The sequence below is a fragment of the Odocoileus virginianus genome, chromosome 14 (assembly GCF_023699985.2).
Source record: "Odocoileus virginianus isolate 20LAN1187 ecotype Illinois chromosome 14, Ovbor_1.2, whole genome shotgun sequence".
In the NCBI taxonomy this organism is placed as follows: Eukaryota; Metazoa; Chordata; class Mammalia; order Artiodactyla; family Cervidae; genus Odocoileus; species Odocoileus virginianus.
In genome coordinates, this window is record NC_069687.1 from 3808218 (window position 1) to 3830110 (window position 21893).

The 21893-nt window shown below is 43.6% G+C and overlaps 1 protein-coding gene across 1 annotated transcript in view; it reads left to right on the top strand.

The window, feature by feature from the left end:
• Positions 1-21893, top strand: part of ADAMTS16 (ADAM metallopeptidase with thrombospondin type 1 motif 16) — a 176828-nt gene that overhangs the window by 39928 nt on the left and 115007 nt on the right. The window contains exons 4-5 of the mRNA XM_070476448.1: positions 15066-15345; positions 19838-20037. Coding sequence (XP_070332549.1) covers positions 15066-15345; positions 19838-20037 — 480 coding nt within the window. The remainder of the gene's footprint in view (positions 1-15065; positions 15346-19837; positions 20038-21893) is intronic.

A 21893-nucleotide genomic window follows, 5' to 3' on the forward strand; every position in this document is an offset into this window, starting at 1 on the left:
AAGGAAATCGACACAGGCCAGAGGCAGGAGGCTCCAGGACTGTCCTCTCAAATCGGAGCATGCGACTGCAGGGTTGTATGTAGTCAGTGATCCAGTGGATGCTTCTTCTTTCCTCCAAACAAGCAGAGAACATCTTAGTAGGAAGGCAAGAGCGGAAGCGGCAGACGGTAAGCGTAGCCCTCTATGGGAGAAGGTGGAGGTGAAAATGCCAGAAGGAGCTTCGTGTGTCCCCTCTTTCTGATGGGCCGCAAGAGACCTCCTTGAGAGTCTATGCAATCCAAGCAAGGCCCTGCTGAATTATTATTAACATTGTTCGTCAGTGAGTCTATCACGTATAGAAGTTTTGTAGCGAACATAGCATCGGCTGATGCCGCGTCGGGCCACAGACCCGCTGGAGTGGCTGTCTCCTCTGCCGGGCTTGCAGCCTTCCCCCTGGAACCCTCACAGCCGACTCCTTGCCCATCAGGGCTTGGCTGAAATGCACCTTCTCAATGAGCCCTTCCTGGCTACCCTAAGACTGAAACTCCCTCTCCTACACCCCTGGTGTTCTTCATTCTGAGTTATGTTTTAATAGTGTTTATTTTCAGAGCAGTTTTAGCAGAATGCAGCAAAATGGAGTCCACAGAGTTCCCATACACACCCTGCCCCCACACACGCACCACAACCCCCATCATCAACATCCCTCACCGGGTGGTACATTTGTTAGGACTGATGAGCCTCTGTTGACATCCGATAATCGCCAAAATACACGGTTTATGCTACGGTTCACTGTTGGTGATGCATGTTCTCTGGATTTGGATAAACGTATAAAGACATGTTGGGTTTCCCAGGTGGCCCAGTGGTATTGAATCCACCTGCCATGCAGGAGACTCAGGTTTGATCCCTGGGTCGGGAAGGTCCTTGGAAAAGGAAATGGCATCCCACTCCAGTGTTCTTGCCTGGAGAATTCCGTGGACAGAGGAGCCTGGTGGGCCACAGTCCCTGGGGTCACAGAGTCAGACACTGAGCCTACACACACACACACACACAGAGGCGATGATGTGTATTCATCATCTTCGTTGCTGCTCAGTCGCTCAGTCATATCCAACCGTCTGTGACCCCATGGACTGCAGCACGCCGGGCTTCCCTGTCCTTCACTATCTCCCAGGGCTTGCTCAAATTCAGGTCCATTGAGTCAGTGATGCCATCCAACCATCTCATCCTCTGTCGTCCCCTTCTCCTCCTGCCCTCAATCTGTTCCAGCATCAGTCTTTTCCAGTGAGTCAGTTCTTCACATCAGGTGGCCAAAGGATTGGAGCGTCAGTCCTTCCAATGAGTATTCTGCACTGATTTCCTTTAGGATTGACTGGTTTGATCTCCTTGCTGTCCGAGGGACTCTCAAGAGTCTTCTTCAGTGTCATATAAAATAGTTTCACGGCCTTAAAAGTCCTCTGTGTTCTGCCTCATCATTACTTTCTGCTCCACTAACCCTTGGTTACTACTGTTTTTTTCTTAATGTCTCCACAGTTTTGTCTTTTCCAAAGTGTCATATCGTTGGCATCGTACAGTGGGTAGCCTTTTCAGACTGACATCTTTCACTTAGTAATATGTATTTAAGACTCCTCCCTGCCTTTTCATGGTTTGATAGCTCATTTTCTAGTGTGCTGAGTTATATTTCATTGTCTGGATGCATTAGAGTTTATTTACTCATTAACCTACTGAAGGACAGGTATGTCTTTTGCGCATTATTTTCCCTCAGTTGTGGCTTTTCTTCTCATTCTTTTAACAGTATCTTTCCCAGAGCAGAAAATTTAAATGTCAGTGAAGTCCAGCTTATCAATTCCCTCTTTCATGGATCTTTTCTGCATTGGGTCTAAAAAGTCACTGCCAAACAAGGTCATCTAGTTTCTCCTATGTCATCTTCTATGAGCTTATAGTTTAGCATTTAGTTTTGTCATCCATTTTGTTTATTATATGTCCCGCAACCCCTAGCCCATGATGGAATTTAAGCTTCACAAGGGGAGCTGCGTGTGTCTGTTTTGTTCATTGTTGTATCTGAATTGACAAGAGAGCCGTTGTTCAGTTGCTTGGTCATGTCCAACTCTTTGCGCCCCATGGACTGCAACATGCCAGGCTTCCCTGTCCTTCACCATCTCCCAGAGCTTATTCAAACTCATGTCCATTGAGTCCATGATGCCATCCAACCATCTCATCCTCTGTCGTCTCCTTCTTCTCCCGCCTTCAATCTTTCCCAGCATCAGGGTCTTTTCTAATGAGTCAGCTCTTTGAACCAGATGGCCAAAGTATTGGAGCTTCAGCTTCAGCATCAGTCCTTCCAATGAACATTCAGGACTGATTTCCTTTAGGATGGACTGGTTTGATCTCCTTGCAGTCCAATGGACTCTCAAGAGTCTCCTCCAACACCATAGTTCAAAAACATCAATTCTTTGGCACTCAGCCTTCTTTATGGTCCAATTCTCACATCCATACATGACTACTGGAAAAGCCACAGCTTTGACTAGACAGACCTTTGTTGGCAAAGGAACATCTCTACTTTTTAACATGCTATCTAGGCTTGGCATAACTTTTCTTCCAAGGAGCAAGTGTCTTTTGATTTAATGGCTACAGTCACCATCTCCAGTGACTTTGGAAACCAAAAAAATAAAATCTGTCACTGTTTCCACTGTTTCCCCATCTATTTGCCATGAAGTGATAGGACCAGATGCCATGATCTGAGTTTTTTGAATGTTGAGTTTTAAGCCAGGTTTTCCTTTTCACTCTCCTCTTTCACTTTCATCAAGAGGCTTTTTAGTTCCTCTTTGCTTTCTGCCATAAGGGTGGTGTCATCTGTGTATCTGAAGTTATTAATATTTCTCCCTGCAATCTTGATTCCAGTCTGTGCTTCATCCTGCCCAGCATTTCACCTGATGTACTCTGAAAATAAGTTAAATAAGCAGAGTGATAATATACAGCCTTGACATGCTCCTTTCCCAATTTGGAACCAGTCTGTTGTTCCATGTCTGTTTCTAACTGTTGCTTCTTGACCTGCATACAGGTTTCTCAGGAGGCAGGTAATGTGGTCTGGTATTCCCATCTCTTTAAGACAAGAGAGTGCCCAACTCATAATATGCAATTAATTGAATGAATTAATTAAATGAATGTGTTATATGAATGAATGATATACAATATTGCACATTTCTTGGATTAAAGGGTCTGAATTTCCTCCACTACAGGATCAAATCCATGTCTAAATGTTGCACAGCTCTGTAAATGAATCTGTTGGAGTGTTTAATCCATGGTATTTTGATTACATTAGGTAGCAGCAATATATTCATTGCCTTGACTAGATGACTATTTGCATAAACATTTCTTTTTATGTCTTGGGAATGTACAGAGAAACACAGGATCTGAGAGTTTAAATTTGAGCTGTTTTTAGTTCAGATATTTTCATGTCAACCAAAGGCAGTCTTACTAAGCATCAGCCTAGGACAACATGTTCTGATTTGTAGCTGGCACACTTTTATAAAGATGCTAGTGGATGTGATTTATAAGAATGCTCCTAATTATGTGATATGTACTACTTATTACAGACAAGCACCGTGGCCAACTCTCATGAATTAGGAAACCAGTCTTAAGAAGTAAGCCCCCAAAGATTTGTTAATTACTGGTTGTTCTGGAGCAGTGTTCTTCCATAAAATTTTGTGCCATAATATTATTATCTGTGATGTCCAGTATGGGAGCAGCTAGTCACATGTGGCTATTGAGCAGTGGCAAGACTACCTTTTTTTTTTCATTTATTTTTATTAGTTGGAGGCTAATTACTTTACAGTATTGTGGTGGTTTTTGCCATACATTGACATGAATCAGCCATGGATTTACATGTGTTCCCCATCCCGATCCCCCCTCCCACCTCCCTCCCCATCCCATCCCTCTGGGTCTTCCCAGTGCACCAGTCCTGAGCACTTGTCTCATGCATCCAACCTGGGCTAGCGATCTGTTTCACCCTTGATAGTAAATTTGTTTCAATGCTATTCTCTCAGGACATCCCACCCTTGCCTTCTCCCACAGACTCCAAAAGTTTGTTCTATACATCTGTGTCTCTTTTTCTGTTTTGCATATTGGGTTATTGTTACCATCTTTTTAAATTCCATATATATGCGTTAGTATACTGTATTGGTCTTTATCTTTCTGGCTTACTTCACTCTGGTTTTTTTTTTTTCCATTTATTTTTATTAGTTGGAGGCTAATTACTTTACAACATTGCAGTGGTTTTTGTCATACATTGAAATGAATTAGCCATGGATTTACATGTATTCCCCATCCCACTCCCCCCTCCCACCTCCCTCTCCACCCCATCCCTCTGACTCTTCCCAGTGCACCAGGCCCGAGCACTTGTCTCATGCATCCAACCTGGGCTGGTGATCTGTTTCACCCTAGATATACATGTTTTGATGCTGTTCTCTTGAAACATCCCACCCTCGCCTTCTCCCACAGAGTCCACAAGTCTGTTCTATACATCTGAGTCTCTTTTTCTGTTTTGCATATAGGGTTATCATTACCATCTTTCTAAATTCCATATATATGTGTTAGTATACTGTAATGGTCTTTATCTTTCTGGCTTACTTCGCTCTGTATAATGGGCTCCAGTTTCACCCATCTCATTAGAACTGATTCAAATGAATTCTTTTTAATGGCTGAGTAATATTCCATGGTGTATATGTACCACAGCTTCCTCATCCATTCATCTGCTGATGGGCATCTAGGTTGCTTCCATGTCCTGGTAATTATAAACAGTGCTGCGATGAACATTGGGGTGCACGTGTCTCTTTCAGATCTGGTTTCCTCAAGTCTACAAGCAATAAATACTGGAGAGGGTGTGGAGAAAAGGCAAGACTACTTTTTAAACTTGAATCAATATTAATTTGTTTAAACTTGACTGTTGGGCAGCTGGAGGAGTGAATTTTTAATTTTCTTCAATGTTAATTAAAATTAGTGGCCACCATTTGGAAGAGCACATATCTAGAAGTTTTCCTCTGGCAGAGATTAAAATCCTTGTAATAGATTGACCTGAGAGAGGTCATAAAATTGAAAGCTGAACCCCAGAATTTGCTAATGAAAAATAAGACTACACACGGCAATAACATTTAAGCTCCAAGAGAGATTTGATCTGCCTTTATAAATAACTGCCATGGCCTATTAGGTTTATTTATGTTCTTAACTTTTTTCATATTCATTGTTTTTTTCATGAGGTATACCCGTTTTGATCCAAAAAACCAGATCTTGACTTTATTAGGTTTTTTCAATTTAATAATGATATTCTTTTAGTAGTTACTAATTCATTTATTCTGAATTTATTTTTAAGAAGTTTTTTTCTGGTTTCTAGGTAGCCATTCATTGCATTTTTAAAAATCTTTTGGGTTAATACTTGGTTGGTTTATTTCCTTTTTTTTTTTTTTAGAGGAAAGCATTTAGAACTTCAAATTTCTCTAAGTGTAACATGAGAACATCTGATTTTTAAAGAATCAGCTTGTGGTTTCTTTGATCTACCTCTAATGGTTTCCTGTTTTCTAGTTTATTGATTTATGCTCTAATTCTTATTATTTCTTTTATTCTTCTTGCATTGCACTTAATTCACTTTTCTTTTTCTAGTTTCCTGTGCCAGAAACCTAAATTATTGGTTTTAGAATTTCCTTTTCTAATGTCTGCATTCAGTATCATAAATTACCCTTTTAGCATTTCATTGCAACATACAAATTTTGATAAATTGTGTTTTCATTTCAATTTAGTCCAAAATATTTTAAAATTTCTCTTGAATTTCTTTGTGATCCATGTGGTATTCAGAAGTGTGTAGTCTAATTTCTACTTATTTAAGAATTTTCCAGTTACTTTTTTGTATTAATTTCTAATGTAATTCTGTTGTGGTTTGAGAATAGACACTGTATAATTGCCATTCTTTTAAATTTGTTGAAGTGTGTTTTATGGCCCAAAATGTAGTCTGTCTGGATGAGCGTCTTAAATGAGTTTGAGAAAGAAGTGTGTTCTGATGCTGTCAGATGAAGTAATCCATGTTGTTGCTTAGTTGGTAAGTCGTGTCCGACTCTTCTGCAGCTCCATGGACTGTAGTCCCCAGGCTCCTCCGTCCACGGGATTTCTTAGGCAAGAATACCAGAGCGGGGTGCCATTTCCTTCTCCAGTGGATCTTCCCAACCCAGGGATCGATTAATCCCACATCTCGTGCATCGCAGGCGGATTCTTTGTCACTGCGCCACCAGGGGAGCCCAGCAGCTTCCTGTCTGTAGATGTCGTTTATATCCAGCTGACTCACAGCATTGTTGAGTTCGTCTATGCCCTTAATGATTTTCTGCCTGCTGAATCTGCCCATTTCTGAAAGAGGAGTGATAAAGTCTCCAACTACCATAATGCATTCATCTGCTTCTCCTTTCAGTTCTATCAGACGTGGCTTCATGTAGTTAAGTTGTTAAGTATGCATGTATTAAGAATCGTTGTATCTTCTCGGAGTGCTGACTCCTTCATCATTATTTAATTTCCCTCTTAGTTTCTAATAACTTTTCTTACTTTGAAGTCTGCTCTTTCTGAAATTAATATACTTACTCTTGCCTTTATTTGATTAGTGTCATCAAGATACATTTTTGTATCCATTTACTGTTAATTTATAAGTGTCTTTATATTTAAAATGGGTTTCTTGTAGACAACGTATAGTTGGGTCATGTTTTCTGACCTATGACAATCTCTGTATTTTAAGTGGTACATTGAACCATTGACAGTCAAAGTGGATGTAACTGAATTAATATCTACTATATATGTTACAGTTTTCTACTGTTGCCTTTGTTCATTATTCATATTTTGCCTTCAACTGTTTTTCTGCCATTTGTGATTTTAATTTAGCATTTTATAATCATATTTTATATCTTTCTTTAGCATATCAATTATACTTAAAAAAAAAACATTTTTTTTCTCTAGGGTTTGCAATGTACATTTACAACTAAGTCAAGTTCACTCTGAGTGACCACCATCATTGGTATTACTCTCTGGGGTACATGGTGGTAGAGAGGTAATGTGGTATGCTGACAGTGGCATGTAAATCTGAGTTACTCAGACTCAGTTTTACTCTTAGCTACCCCACGTCTTAATTTTACAGTCTTGGGCAAATGTCTGCATTTAGTGTCCCATTCCTTTAAATGGGAATTGTAATCCTCACTTTGTATATTTGTTGTTAGGATAAGATAATAAATAAAGCAACAACCTAGTGCAGTAGCAGCCACATAGATGGTGCCCAAGACACGGTGACTGTGAAAGGTCTATAAAAACTGCATCTGTCTTATGTTTTAGAAACGACACTAAGAAGACTAGAATGAGTAGAATAGTCACCAGACAAATCACATTTTTGGAGAAATGACAAAGAAGTTGAGCAAAAAGTGAAACGAACTAGAATTGAAATGCGTGTTTCTTCTAATGAGCTAGATCGCTTTTTCCCTGTGTTGACTGATAGCTAGCTAGCTCTCGTGAAAAGGGCACGTGGTGTCACCCCAGACAAGCTTGGACCCAGGTGAGTGGGGATTCCCTTACATGACGCCCCCATGTGCACTGACCCCCCGGGCTCATCGCTTCCTAATTCACTTTATTGTTTGACTCACACAACTTTTACAGACAACTTTTCTAAATAGATATACCTTACTAAGGTCTGTGTGTGTTAGTCACTCAATCATGTCTGACTCTCTGCGACCCATGGGCTGCAGCCCACCAGGCTCCTCTGTCCATGGGATTCTCCAGGCAGGAATACTGGACTGGGTTGCCATGCCCTCCACCAGGGGATCTTCCCCACCCAGGGATCAAACCTAGGTCTCTGCACTGCAGGTGTATTCTTTACCATTTGAGCTAACTGGGAAGCACACTTAAATAAAGGCCTATCAACCTTTAAGGGCGAATAGCAACAAATATAACACAGTTAACACCCTACTTTGAAGCTTCGGCATTTTCTTTACTCACATTGCTCAGAAGAAGCATTTTTCTCTTTTTTTAAATTTTTATTTTCTTTTGATTGAAATATAGTTGCTCTGCAATATAAGTGTGCAGTATAGTGATTCACAATTTTTAAAGGTTATACTCCACTTATAGTTATTATAGAATATTGGATGTATTCCCCATGTTGCACAGTATATCCTCGAAGCTTATTTTATAATTATTGTATCTCTTAATCCTCTACCCTCATACTGCCCCTCCCAGTCACTGGTTGTCCACTTTGTTGTAGACAAACCACAACTTTGTTGTTTGTATCTGTGAGTCTGAGGAGCTGCACATTCTCGTCACTGACAAGGCACTTACTCTTCCTCTTCTTATAAATGCAATGCTAGTGTTGAGTTTCCCAGTGTGAAATGATTTACAGAGCTGGCGATGAGAGATGCAGGCATCTGGAGAGCCCCCCTGCGATGTCTGGGGGATATTGGCCTTTTCTGAAGCCTGGTTAATAATCCACCCAGCTGACCTCCCAGTGGTGACTGGGGGCAGGTGTATACCAGACATTTTATGAGCCTCCAAGTAAATATTCTTGATTCAGTGAAGAAAAGCTTTGATAAGAAGAAAACATTAATCTTCCACTATTTACGTAATCATTTAAATAAGCTTGCAAACTAATAAGGCAGCAAGACAGTGGAGTCACTTTTCCTCTTGTATTTTTTGTTGTGTATTGATTATTGAGGAATATCAAAATATCAGTGTTATCAGTTATTTTATCCTACATAGTTAATGAACGTGGGAGTTATTTAAATACAGAATACTGTACCTCAGACTGATTATAAGTGAAACAAGCATGAACCCTTGAATGCTTGGTTAGTGAACATTCAGAAGTCCTCCGGGTGCAGGGGTGGAGGTCACTCTTGCCTGACAGTCTGGTCCTCTGGGCCACCCAGGATGAACCCAGGGGAAAAAGGAGACGGGTTTGAATCCAGAACAGCGGTCACAGAACCCAAGTGTTTTAGGGGAGGAAGCCAGAAAGGGCGATGCAGCAAGCCAGGAGCCGAGGTGTGTTTGGGGTGATGACGGCGGTGTTGGGGCACAGCCACACACAGGCTTCAGAGCGATCTTGTGCTGCGGAGTGAACCACCCGCCAGAAACCCCCGCGGTATCCGAGGGGATCACAGATCATCAGCGAGGCATGGCATCTGCAGTCTGGGCTTCATTTATGCAGCAAATCTTTTTTTTGCTTATTTACTGGAGGTCATGTATTTTATTTTTCATTTATTTTTATTAGTTGGAGGCTAATTACTTTATAATATTGTAGTGGTTTTTGCCATACATTGACATGAATCAGCCATGAATTTACATGTGTTCCCCATCCTTATCCCCTCTCCCACCTCCCTCCCCATCCCATCCCTCTGGGTCTTCCCAGTGGGTTTCCCTTGTGGCTCAGCTGGTAAAGAATCTGCCTGCAATGCGGGAGACCTGGGTTTGATCCCTGGGTTGGGAAGATCCCCTGGAGAAGGGAAAGACTACCCACTCCAGTGTTCTGGCCTGGAGAATCCCATGGACACAACACAACTGGGCATTCAGTAGTGTATTTAAGTATATGTCAGTTTTAAGTCTTACATACTCATGGCAAGTGGCTGTCTTTCTATCCACTCCCTAGAGGACAAAACAGCACAGAGGGAATGAGTAACTCGTCCAAAGGCACAGAGATCTTAATGTTAGAATTGAGTAATGAGTATCAGATTCATTCATCTCTCTGTTCTCTGTAAGTCCATCCGGGCTTGAATCAGAGATGCTGGACATCATTGACTCTAGAGAACCCACAGGAGCCGTTCGTGTTTTCAGGGTGATTTGAAGAGTAAGACATTGTTTGCATATCGGGAAAGGGTCTTTTAAGGAAACAAAATTACTGTTTTTTAATGTAACACTTTGACTAGTTGCAAGTGTGGAAATCCCTGTGGGTATGTTATCACACAAGGCTGAACACACCCATGACTGCTCATGCTATTCCTGAGTTAATTTAATTGCCAACAGGATGAAACCCACCTGGCTCCAGTTTTATATAATCCCATACTTGACTTTTCCTTGATAGCACTGCAGATGTTAAAGTACTGTCTGATCTAGTTTAGTTGGTAGAGTGCTTAGCCAAAAAGGTTTCCCGGGCATCCACGGAGAGCTCAGTGACAGCCTGCTCCCCCTCCTCCTCCACCACCTGGATCAGCAGCATACATTCCAAGGATTTCACCTTTCCCTGCAGGCTGGCATTTCTGCCCTGGGAGGTCTACCCCCCAGTGCTGATGGCTTCACAGATCGTTTACTGCTGTTAACCTTCTCTTCCCCTGGGGAGGAAATGGCAGCCCACTCCAGTACTCTTGCCTGGAGAATTCCATGGACAGAGGAGCCTGGCGGGCTCCAGCCCCTGGGGTCACAAAGTCAGACATGACTGAGCGACTAAGCACGCACGCAGGATCTAATCTCCCCCTTCCCCACCTGCAGGATCCCTGTGGCCCGGGCTTCACCTCTGAATGCACGATAAGCCTGGTGTCCCCTCTCTTTTGTGTCCACCCCACCCCCCGGTCCTTGAGAGCTGCATTTGACACTTTCCTGCCATCCGAGAAGGGCTTCTCCGTGCCTGTCATCCCACCCTGTGCAAACCTCAGACCCGTGCCGGACAGCTCAGCACCCACAGAACTGAGTTTGGTGGGTGGTGATGGGCACTGGGTCCCCCCAGATGAGGGTCAGCCTCAGGTCCTAAATCAGAGGCTCACTGAGAACAGGCACCCAAGCACCAGTGTCTCTGAGTACCTAGTAAGTGTCTAATCATGTGCTGAATTATGAAGATAATTAGGAAAATATCAGCACTCTTACAATGCTATATTGGAGAATGCTAAGTGATACCTTAATAGTTCTGTAGGAATAGTTAACTGTATTCTAAAACTATAAAGTATTTTAAAACACTCATAAGGATTTTAAAATCTCATCTGTCATCCCAGATCCAGCAATGCTATTGATATTTTTAAGGTAATGATGCACACAGATTTTACAAACTTGAGTAATGCCTAAAGATGTAAAAATGGACGTGGAATTCTCTTCCTACATCCCTCCTCCTTGATTTTCTCTCCCTGAACATAACCAGCTTCGGCAATTTTTCATTAGCCCTTTTAGGAAAATACTTTAAGTGGAGATGTACACTTAAAAACATGAACACATTTGGAATCACACTAAATACTTTATTATACACTTTAAAGGAGAAGGCAGTGGCAACCCACTCCAGTCCTCTTGCTTGGAGCATCCCGTGGACGGAGGAGCCTGGTGGGCTGCAGTTCATGGGTTCATGGAGAGTCGGACATGACTGGGCGACTTCACTTTCAGTTTTCACTTTCATGCACTGGAGAAGGAAATGGCAACCCACTCCACTCTTCTCGCTTGGTGGATCCCAGGGACAGAGGAGCCTGGTGGGCTGCCGTCTATGGGGTTGCACAGAGTCAGACACGACTGACGTGACTTGGTAGCAGCAGCAGTAGCAGCATACACTTAAAATAAATTAACGACTTCTGGGAATCCTACATTATAAGCGTAAAACCTTACAGGTTTTGAACTTACTTTGATTTTGTTCAAATCCTCATACTTTCCCAGGTTACCTTGAATATGTTATTTAGTCAGCCAGACTCTGTATTTCCTTGTCCATAGAAGGAAGAGCAGAGTGATACCAACCTTCCAGAATGCCTGTGATAAATAAGGTGTAATACAGGCAATGTTGGCCATAGTCTTAGGGGCTCACACAAAGTGTTTACTTAAGATTATCATCAGGACATAATTACCTGGCCTTTTAAAATGGTTATATACTCTCCCAATACCTTAAAAATGACTCTGAACTAATCGATAAACATTATTTCTTATTTTTGTTATTAATTTGTTTTGTCTGTACTTTTAAATGATTATAAACAATGACTAAATTATACACTCACAAATATGTATCAATACTGGGGAAGTGCCTGCTGGATGCATTCGGCAATATACGATAGCTGCTTTTTCTCTTTCTGACTTACTTCACCCTGTATAATAGGTTCTAGGGAAGAATAGAGAGTAGCATTAACATATACAAGACCATATGTAAAACAGAGAGCTGGTGGGAGTTTGCTGTGTCACACAAGCTCAAACCCCATGCTCTGTGATAACCTAAGAGGGTGGGCTGGAGTGGGAGGTGGGAGGGAAGTTCTAGAGGGAGGGGACCTATGTATACCTGTGGCTGATGCAGGTTGCTGAATGGCAGAAACTACTGCAATATGGTAAACAATTGTCCTTCAATTAAAAATAAATTAAACAAGAATTCCAAAGGGTTAAAATCCTGGAATCAAATTATACATTTTCAATGTTGATAGATGTGCCAGGTGGGGCCCCAGTTCACCCTTTCCCGGGGTCACACTACCAGTTTGTTCTCATTCCTCCCAACAGTTATCAGCTTTAAAAGTCCTTGTCACTCTAAAACGTAAAAGGTGGTCTCTCTGTTTTCTCTCTCTTAAGATACTTTTGTCATCGTGCTTCATTGTCTGTTATACTGTCCTTTTTTTTTAACTTTTGTAATCAATTCTTTTCTATTTCCCAATTACCTTGTTTAGAAAGATCTCCCCAATTCCCTAAACTATTCCTTTTTGCTTCCTACTGGATTAATTTCATTGTTACACTTTTATAGAAAGTGTCACATCATATCCAGGTTTGAATAGAGTTTGCTGCTGACTATATCTGTTCGTTCCTTCAGTTTCCCAGTCACATCTGACTCTTTGCAACCCCATGGACTGACTGCAGCACACCAGGCCTCCCCGTCCCTCACCATCTCCCAGAGTTTGCCCAAGTTCATGTCCATTGCATTGGTGATGCCATCCAGCCGTCTCATCCTCTGTTGCCCTCTTCTCCTTCTGCCCTCAGTCTTTCCCAGCATCAGGAACTTTTCCAGTGAGTCACCTGTTCTCATCAGATGACCGAAATACTGGAGCTTCAGCTTCAGCTTCAGTATCAGTCATTCCAATAAGTATTCAGGATTGATTTCCCTTGAGGTTGACTGGTTTGACCTCCTTGCTTCCAAGGGACTCTCGGGAGTCTTCTCCAGCACCACAGTTCAGTGGCATCAATTCTTTGGCGTTCTGCCTTCTTTGTGGTCCAGCTCTCACAACCGTACATGACCATTAAGCAGACCATTATCCTTGACTATACGGACATTTGTCTGCAGAGTAATGTCTGTGCTTTTTAACACACTGTCTAGGTTTGTCATCACTTTCCTGCCAAGAAACAGTCGTCTTCTGATTTCATGGCTGCAGTCACTGTCCACAGTGATTTTGGAGCCCAAGGAGAGGGAATCTGTCACTACTTCCACATTTTCCCCTTCTATTTGCCATGCAGTAATGGGGCCAGATGGCATGATCTTAGTTTTTTAATATTTAGTTTTAAACCAACCCTTTTACTCTCCTCCCTCACATAGAGGCTCTTTAGTTCCTCTTCGCTTTCTGCCTTTAGAGTGGTATCATCCGCGTATCTGAGGTTGGTGACATTTCTCGCACCTGTCTTGATTCCAGCTTGTAACTCATCCAGCCGGCATTTCCCATGATGTGCTCAGTGTATAGGTTAAAGAAACAGGGTGAGAGCAGACAGCCCTGTCATACTCCTTTCTCAATCCTGAATTGATCAATTGTTCCATACACGGTTCTAACTGTTGCTTCTTGACCTGCATACAGGTTTCTCAGGAGACAGGTAAGATGGCCTGGTATTACCATCTCTTTAAGAGCTTTCCCCAGTTTGTTATGATCCACACAGTCAAAGGCTTTAGTGTAGTCAATGAAACACAGGTAGATATTTTTCTGAAATTCCCTTGCTTTCTTTTTGATTCAGTGAATATTGGCAATTTGATCTCTGGTTCCTCTGCCTTTTCTAAACCCAGCTTGGACATCTGGAAGTTCTTGGTCTGCATAATGCTGAAGCCTAGTATGCAAGATTTTAAGCAGGACTTTACTAGCAAGGGAGATGGGTGCAATTGTCTGATGATTAGAACATTATTTGGTACTACCCTTCTTGGGAACTGGGATGAGGATTGACCTTTTCCAGTCCTGTGACCACTATTGGGCTTTCCAGATTTGCTGACAATGAATGCAGCACCTTGATGGCATCATCCTTTAGGGTTTTGAATAGTTCTACTGGAATTCCATTGCATCCACTAGCTTTATTAGCAGCAGTTTTTCCTAAGACCCACTTGACTTCACACTTCAGAATGTCTGGCTCTGGGTGACTGACCACACCATCACAATAGTCTGGTTCATTAAGATCTTTTCTGTACAGCTTGTCTGTGTATTCTTTCCATCTTTTCTTGATCTCTTCAGCATCTACTAGGTCTCTATTGTTTATTGAGCCCATCTTTGGGTGAAATGGTCCCTTGATATCTCCAGTTTTCCTGAAGAGAGCTCTAGTCTTTCCTCTTCTGTTGTTTTCTTCTAGAGAAGAGATGAAAAAAGTGAGGGAAAGGGGGGAGTTTTATCCAATTACATGAAGAGTTCCAAAGAATAGCAAGGAGAGACAAGAAGGCCTTCTTCAATAAACAGTGCATAAAACTAGAAGAAAACAGTGGACTATGTTGAGATTATAACTTTATGTCTTTATTTGGGAGCTCCCCCACCCATCCCAGCCCGTATTACTATCCAGGGCTGTGTGTTCTTCACCATTTTTTCCAGTGAAGGACCTGACCTTGGTCTGTTGTGTGCTCTCTCTCTGCTCCAAGGGTCAAGTCCTTTGACCTCCACACCGCTGTCCCTGAAAAGATGGGGTGGAAAAGGGCTCAGGAGTGGACCCCTCGTCCCCTAATTCTCAGCCCCCTACGTGACCCTTTTGCACGTGGGTCCTCCCTGGAGGGAACCGTGTGTGTGTGTGTGTTTCTCTGACTCTCTGGGACCCCAGGGACTGCAGCCTTCCAGGCTCCTCTGTCCATGGAATTTTCCAATCAAGAATGCTGGGGTGGGTTGCCATTTCCCATTCCAAGGTTCTCCCTGGAGGGAACAGCGTGTTTGTGAGCAGATGATAAAGCAGTGATGCACCTTTCTTTCTCCCTCTCTCTTCTGCAGTCAGGCATGATAAGAACCCAGGAGGCGGACTACTTCCTGAAGCCCCTCCCTTCACACCTGGCAGGGAGCCCCAGTGACTCCACGGGGGGCAGGCCTCCCTCCCACATCCTGTACAAGAGATCCACCGAGCCACCAGCCCTGGGGCCCCGCCGGGTCGCGATGATGGAGAAAAAGTGGGAGCTGGAAGGCCACCATCTCTTCCACCACGAAGGTCAATCCCCACGTGGCTTCAGCTTCAGGCACCCACAGAAGCAGCATTTCTGCGGAAGACGCAAGAAATGTATGTAAGGACGATTCTTTTTTTAATTTAACAATTAGGACGTTAATTAAGACACTGGAGTATTTTTAATTTTCTTCAAAGTAGTCTGCCCTCGAGGTGAAATTTATTGACCACCTTTGCTAATCCTAAGTGATAATTCCAAAAAGAACCCATCATCTGGATGTTCAGAATAAAACATCTTTCCATGGCATATAGATAAAGGTAGATGTTTTTTTTTTAATTTTAAGAGCTGATCCCTGGGCAGACTAAATTACCTGATTCCCGTAAATGTAGACTCCTCCACCAGACATCTTCAAAAGAATCTTGGTGTGTCTACCCAGTAACTATATTTTTGAGGTCTAGATTTGTTAAACCTGACATGCTTTTCCCACTGAGGTGATTTATCCCTAGGCAGGTTTATATACCTCACTCGTCATGTCAGAAGACACAGGATGCGTGGTGTAATTTACCTACATTTTTTCACCAAGGCTTTATCGAAGTCGTCTTTGTTTGTGTCACGAACATTTAGGAAGAGAAATTATATTTACGTTTTATGTAGGAAGCTCTCACAGACTCAGGAATAGGAGTTCAGTGTATCCTGGACTTGTCCTCATTTGCTTCAGCTTTCCCCTCAAGCATGGCTTTATTTATTAATAGCAAACCTTCCCCAAGGAGCTTCTGGAAGCCCACCCTTCTCTGCTGCTGAGTTTCGTTGGCCGCTGGGCCAGCACTCTCACATAAGCGTGGGCACATGCAGGGGCTCCATAACATGCTACAGAGAAGAGAGGGTGACCCAGAATCACTTGGCATCTATGACAGAAGAACAGGAGTGGCTGACCTGTTCGCACCCATGTGTCATCTGAACGCACGTCCTGCAACTCAGTCTCGGACTACATTCAGACCGTCTCACAAAAATGTCATCCCAAACTGACCAAGAGCGGGCTTGGTCTTAGGGGAGGCAGCAGAACAGTGTTGAGCACAAGGACAGCGAACAGGAGGGCGAGAAGGTCAGGGAAGCCCAGTTGAGTGAGCCTCAGAACAGCTCACACTGACCAGCAGTGGCTTCCTGAGTCTGCGCAGACAGGGTGGAGGGCGGACGTGGCCAGACAGACCAATGGCGGGGCCAGGTAGGCCGGGGGCGGGGCCAGACAGACCAATGGCGGGGCCAGGTAGGCCGGGGGCGGGGCCAGGTAGGCCGGGGGCGGGGCCAGGCAGGTCAGGGGCGCGGCCAGACAGATCAGGGCGGGGTGAGACCAGTTGGAGCAGAGAGGCGGGACTCAGGCACAGACAAGGTCAGAGCCAGGAAGGTGCTGGCGGGGCTCCCGGTGAGGGTGTGGTCAGAGCAGGACTGACTCCACGTGTCGGAGACAGGAAGATGACCAAGCACCTGGATCCAGGCAGGAGAGATGGACAGGGCTGTCCACACCTCTTTGACAGGCCGCGCCAGGGCCCGACACAGATGTTTCAGTGTTTCTGAGCAATCCAGCAGTGCTGACCCTTCTGGAATGAATGTGACCCTTTCATTCTTATCAGGAGTGAGTGGAGTCATTCAGGCCTGTAGCTCAAAGGCAGTGCACCTGGGCATGCAGGGCAGTACGATTGTTCTGTTTGGTGTGGCTGGCTGTGCACGTGTGTTTGTGTGCACGTGTGTTGATGCATTTGCCTCCAGAGGCATTTCAAAACCTCAGTAGTGGAGTCTGGTTGGTGAGAGGGAGTAGCTGAATAAGACACTAAATTATACAATAAGACTTGCAGTTGGAAAATGGGAAAATGTAGCCATTTTTTTCTGTTTTTTAATCTTAATTTTTTAAATTACAAAAGTATGATAACTCATTTACAGGAGTCTTGGAAAATGCAAAAAAAAAAAGGTTACATGTAGTTCCACTATATATTACAGGTATTTTTTTTAAGTAGATGAGGATTTTTAGTTGAAGTTTCAATATCAAACTGTCAGAAGTTAATAGAATGAATATACAGAGAAGTAGAAGGCTATAGTAGACCTGAAAAGCATTATGTTTTCATAATAAAACTAGAAAAAAGGTGGCAGAAAATGCCTCTCACTGGTGGGCGACATCAGTGGTTGATCTGGTGCTGTTGACTTGGCATCTCTGCCCGCTCCTGCAGGACACGTGGCGGTTCTGTGCCCGGCCCCCCGAGCAGCTGGGGCCACACCTAGCAGAAGTGGTGCACATCCCTCTGGGCTGAGCACTTAACCCTCAGGGCTCCCTTATCTGACAGCGTGGGACAGGACATTCCCACACTGTCCATGAGGCTTTGGGCTTCCCTGCAGTAATCTCCACCTTCTGTCTCAGCGGGGTTTACACCTACAAGGGTTCTTCCCTAGAGTCTCTGTTCAGGAGATGAGGGATTTTCCTGCGTGTTTAGGCTTCCCTGGGGGCTCAGACGGTAAGGAATCTGCCTGCAATACAGGAGACCCAGGTTCAGTCCCTGGGTGGAGAAGATTCCCTGGAGAAGGAAATGGCAACCCACTCCAGGATTCTTGCCTAGAGAATTCCATGGGCTGACCACAGGGTCATGAAGAGTCGGACACAACCAAGCAGCTAACCCTTTCACTTTCCTGTGTGTTTAGCTATCTCTCTCTGTTGAAAAGGGCAGAGAAAAGCAGGCTCATTTGCCAAAAATCAATCATGACGCTGAACCTCAGGCTCAAACGGTAGCTTGCTGCTTCTAGCTGATGCATCGCAGGTGGGTTTTGAGCTGGGACTCACATGTGGCGGGAGATGCTGTGGGACCGTATTGAGCGGGTGACTTGTTTTGAGGGGCTTGTCAGACCCCAGGCCAGTGAGACCACCACCTCGGTGCTCCTGCCTCTTTCCAGTACCGAGGGCCTGGGGAACTGCTGGGTTCCCATCTCCACTTGTACCCTGTACTTATGGAAATTAAGACTAAGGGCCCTGGGACCACAATGCCAGATCTGAAATCCATTCCCAACGCCTTCTAGGGAGGGATTTAGAGAAAGTGATGTTCATCTCCCGTGCCTCGGTGGCCTCGCTCCTACCCGTGGCTGGTGTAGAAAGTGAGTGGGCTATACATAGACATCTCTTACGGGGGAGACCACATCAGTGTAAACTGCATCAGTGCAAATGGCACGTGATGAGTGCTTATTAAACTGTAGCCAGTGTAACTGTTATCCTCCCAAGAGTTTTTTTAAGTTTGCAAATATTTTAGCAAAGAGAGATAAAATGCAGCGGATGTATCAGTCAATCAAAACAGTGTCTTCTAGCTGAGTATGAGCAGAGCTGGCATAGCTTTTGAATTAGTGCCACCTAAATACATGGATACTTTCACACGGAGCAATTCTAACCACATTTTCTGAGGCATCCACCAGACCTGGCTGTTTTTAGCATAGTGTCAACTTCCTGATTATCAAAGCCAAAACTATTTTTAAACAGCTTGCTCCAAGAGGACCAAGTCTATTTTGTCTTCCAGTTAAATTAGGTAAATATTTATAATACTTTCGAGGAAATTCAGTTCTACAGTGGATCTGTCTGGAGCATTTATAACCTACTGGAAATACAACAGACTATCCGCCTGTGTATTTATAACCCACTGGAAATACTACAGACAATACAGCTGTGTGTCCAGACCTGGGAATCAACTTTAAAACCTCTTAGGTCATTAAAAGTCTTCAAATAAGAACACCATGTAAGACAGCACTTCTTTTTGTAATCATTAGTTTTATTGCTCTGTCAGTGACTTCTTTTCAGAGCCCTGTTGCACATACCCTCATGTTCACAATCTTGGAACATCTTGCTTTTAGGCACCAGTGCTTCAGAGTGAAAGTGATCTTTTTCTTTTTGTTGTCAAGTCACTCAGTCGGGTTCACCCCTTTGCGAACTCGTGGACTGCAGCACGCCAGGCTTCCCTGTCCATCACCAACTCCCAGAGTGTGCTCAAAATCATGTCCGTTGAGGCAGTGATGCCATCCAACTATCTCATCCTCTGTCGTCCCCTTCTCCTCCTGCTTCAGTCTTTCCCAGCATCAGGGTTTTTTCCAGTGAGTCAGCTCTTCACACCACTTGGCCGAAGTATTGGAGCTTCAACTTCAGCATCAGTCCTTTCAATGAATATTCAGGACTGATTTCCTTTAGGATTGACTGATTTGATCTCCTTGCTGTCCAAGGGACTCGCAAGAGTCTTCTCCAACACCACAGTTTGAAAGCATCAATTCTTCAGCACTTAGCCTTCTTTATGGTCCAACTCTAACATCTGTACATAACTACTAGAAAAAGCACAGCTTTGATTATACAGATCATTTTGTTTTAAATCAGGAGAAACTTCTACAAAAGTCAATATAACAATGAATTCTATGACATCTAGACTATGCAAACTTTATTTAAATGTAGTGTTCTACGTTAACACATTTCGAGTCACAGTTTTAAGGATTTTATGGTTCATTTCATAAACATTCATTTTTAAAATCCATTTTCTTTAGCTCTGCCACTGATTTCATGTGATGACTTTTATTTCCTCTCTGAACACCCCCCTGTAGACACACCCAAGCCTCCCAAAGAAGACCTTTTCATCTTGCCGGATGAATATAAATCATGTGTAAGGCACAAGCGATCCCTTCTGAAGTCCCATAGGAACGAAGAGCTGAACGTGGAGACGCTGGTTGTGGTTGACAAAAAAATGATGCAAAACCATGGCCATGAAAATATCACCACCTACGTGCTGACAATACTCAACATGGTAGGCATGTCCTTCTCTCTGAGTCATCTGTAATTCTACCTCATGGTGTGTGCATGAGTGTGTATTTACCTCCTGCTTTTACTTGTGGATTTATGTTTTGTACACAAGAAATACTTTATCCATGATAGCGCCTTCACTTTTACTATGCTCCAATCAGAAAAGCCATTTTCAGTCCTTCAGAGAACAAAATTTGGAGGATGAACAATTTGGCCCTCTCTGTAAGCCGGTAACATATTTCAAGTGTATGATGTTTCCACTTATCAGAACTCTCCAAGAGGATGCTAATACTTTTGAGTGCAGTAAGCCTGCACATTGGCATTATATATGTGTGATTTCAGATGGCCCTATAGAAATGCCCGTCTTCCTTGGTGGCTCAGATGGTAAAGAATCCTCCCATAATTCGGGAGACCCGGGTTTGATCCCTGAGTTGGGAAGACCCCCTGGAGGAGGGCATGGCAACCCACTCCAGTATTCTTGCCTGGAGAATCCCCATGGACAGAAGAGCCTGGCAGCTACAGTCCAGGGGGTTGCAAAGTGTTGGACATGACTGACGTGACTTAGCACACAGCACATAGAAGTGCTTATCTTTTTAGGAATATGAATATAAAATACACATTATTTTATCTACAAGAACAAGAAGCAGTACACCAATTAGAATGTCACTGGAGAGGTGACCTAAATTGGAAGGAAATCCAAAAACAAGGGGATATATGTTCACATGGGGCTTCCCTGGTGGTTCAGTAGTAAAGAGTCTGCCTACCAGTGCAGGAGATATAGGTTCAGTCCCTGGGTCGGGAAGATCCCTTGTAGAAAGAAATGGAAACCCACTCCAGTATTCTTGCCTGGGAAATCCCACAGACAGAGGAGCCTGGCAGTCCATGGGACGACAGTCAGACATGACTCTGTGACCCAACAACAATAACAAACAATGCATACATATAATACATGTAATACATGCAATACATGTAATACATATAATACACATAACCGGCTCCCTTCACTGCACAGCAGCAACTAACACAACACTGTAAAGCAACTATACTCCAATAAAAAAAAATTTTTTAAATGTCACTGCAGATAAAAATGTGTCTGGCTTCGTCTCTACTTGGAAGCTCTAGTCTTTACTAAAGTGTGGTGAGTGGTGTCTAAGCCCCATACCACCTAAGTGAAATCTGTGTAACAGAAGACAAAATTTGGGGCCATCAAAGTGCATTTTTTAAATAGTTGTGATGACAGTATTTGAAACATACGTTTCACATCCCGATAGACAGAGTACCCCTAAATATGATTCAGTTTGCCGTGATTCGGCATGGCTGCTCTCACTGTCCTTGTGTTTGGCGGCCAGACCCTCATGGTTTCCGATCTCCCAGGGGACTGAGGGAGGTGGTGACCCGGAGGCACCCGCCGCTGCAGGTCTCTGACGTTTGCAAACATTCCCTCTGTTCTGTTGAGCTTTTCCCGAATTTTGACATCTTCGTGCCAAATGAACTCCCTGGAGCTTCCCGGGGCCGTTGACTCATCCTCACTCATTGCCTCAAATGCCACTCTGAGCACTCTTTCCTACGCCTGTGACTTTCACCTCTAATGTCTGCATCTCCCCTTGATGACCTTTCTACATTGATTTCCTTCTCTTTCTTGTATCCTCTTGGTCTTTTCCCAAGAACTTCTCTTAAGCTTCTGGAATCTTTCGCTAGGACAGCTTGGGGAGTGCTCCCCTGTGGGTCATCACTGTAAGTTAAAAAAGAAACTTCCCTGTATTCTAATGAGGACACTTACCAACTGGGGCCTTGTGAGCCCTTCACTGGTGTTTGATACACGTGGGACCTGCCTCCCCAGACTTCATTGTTTTACTTCCA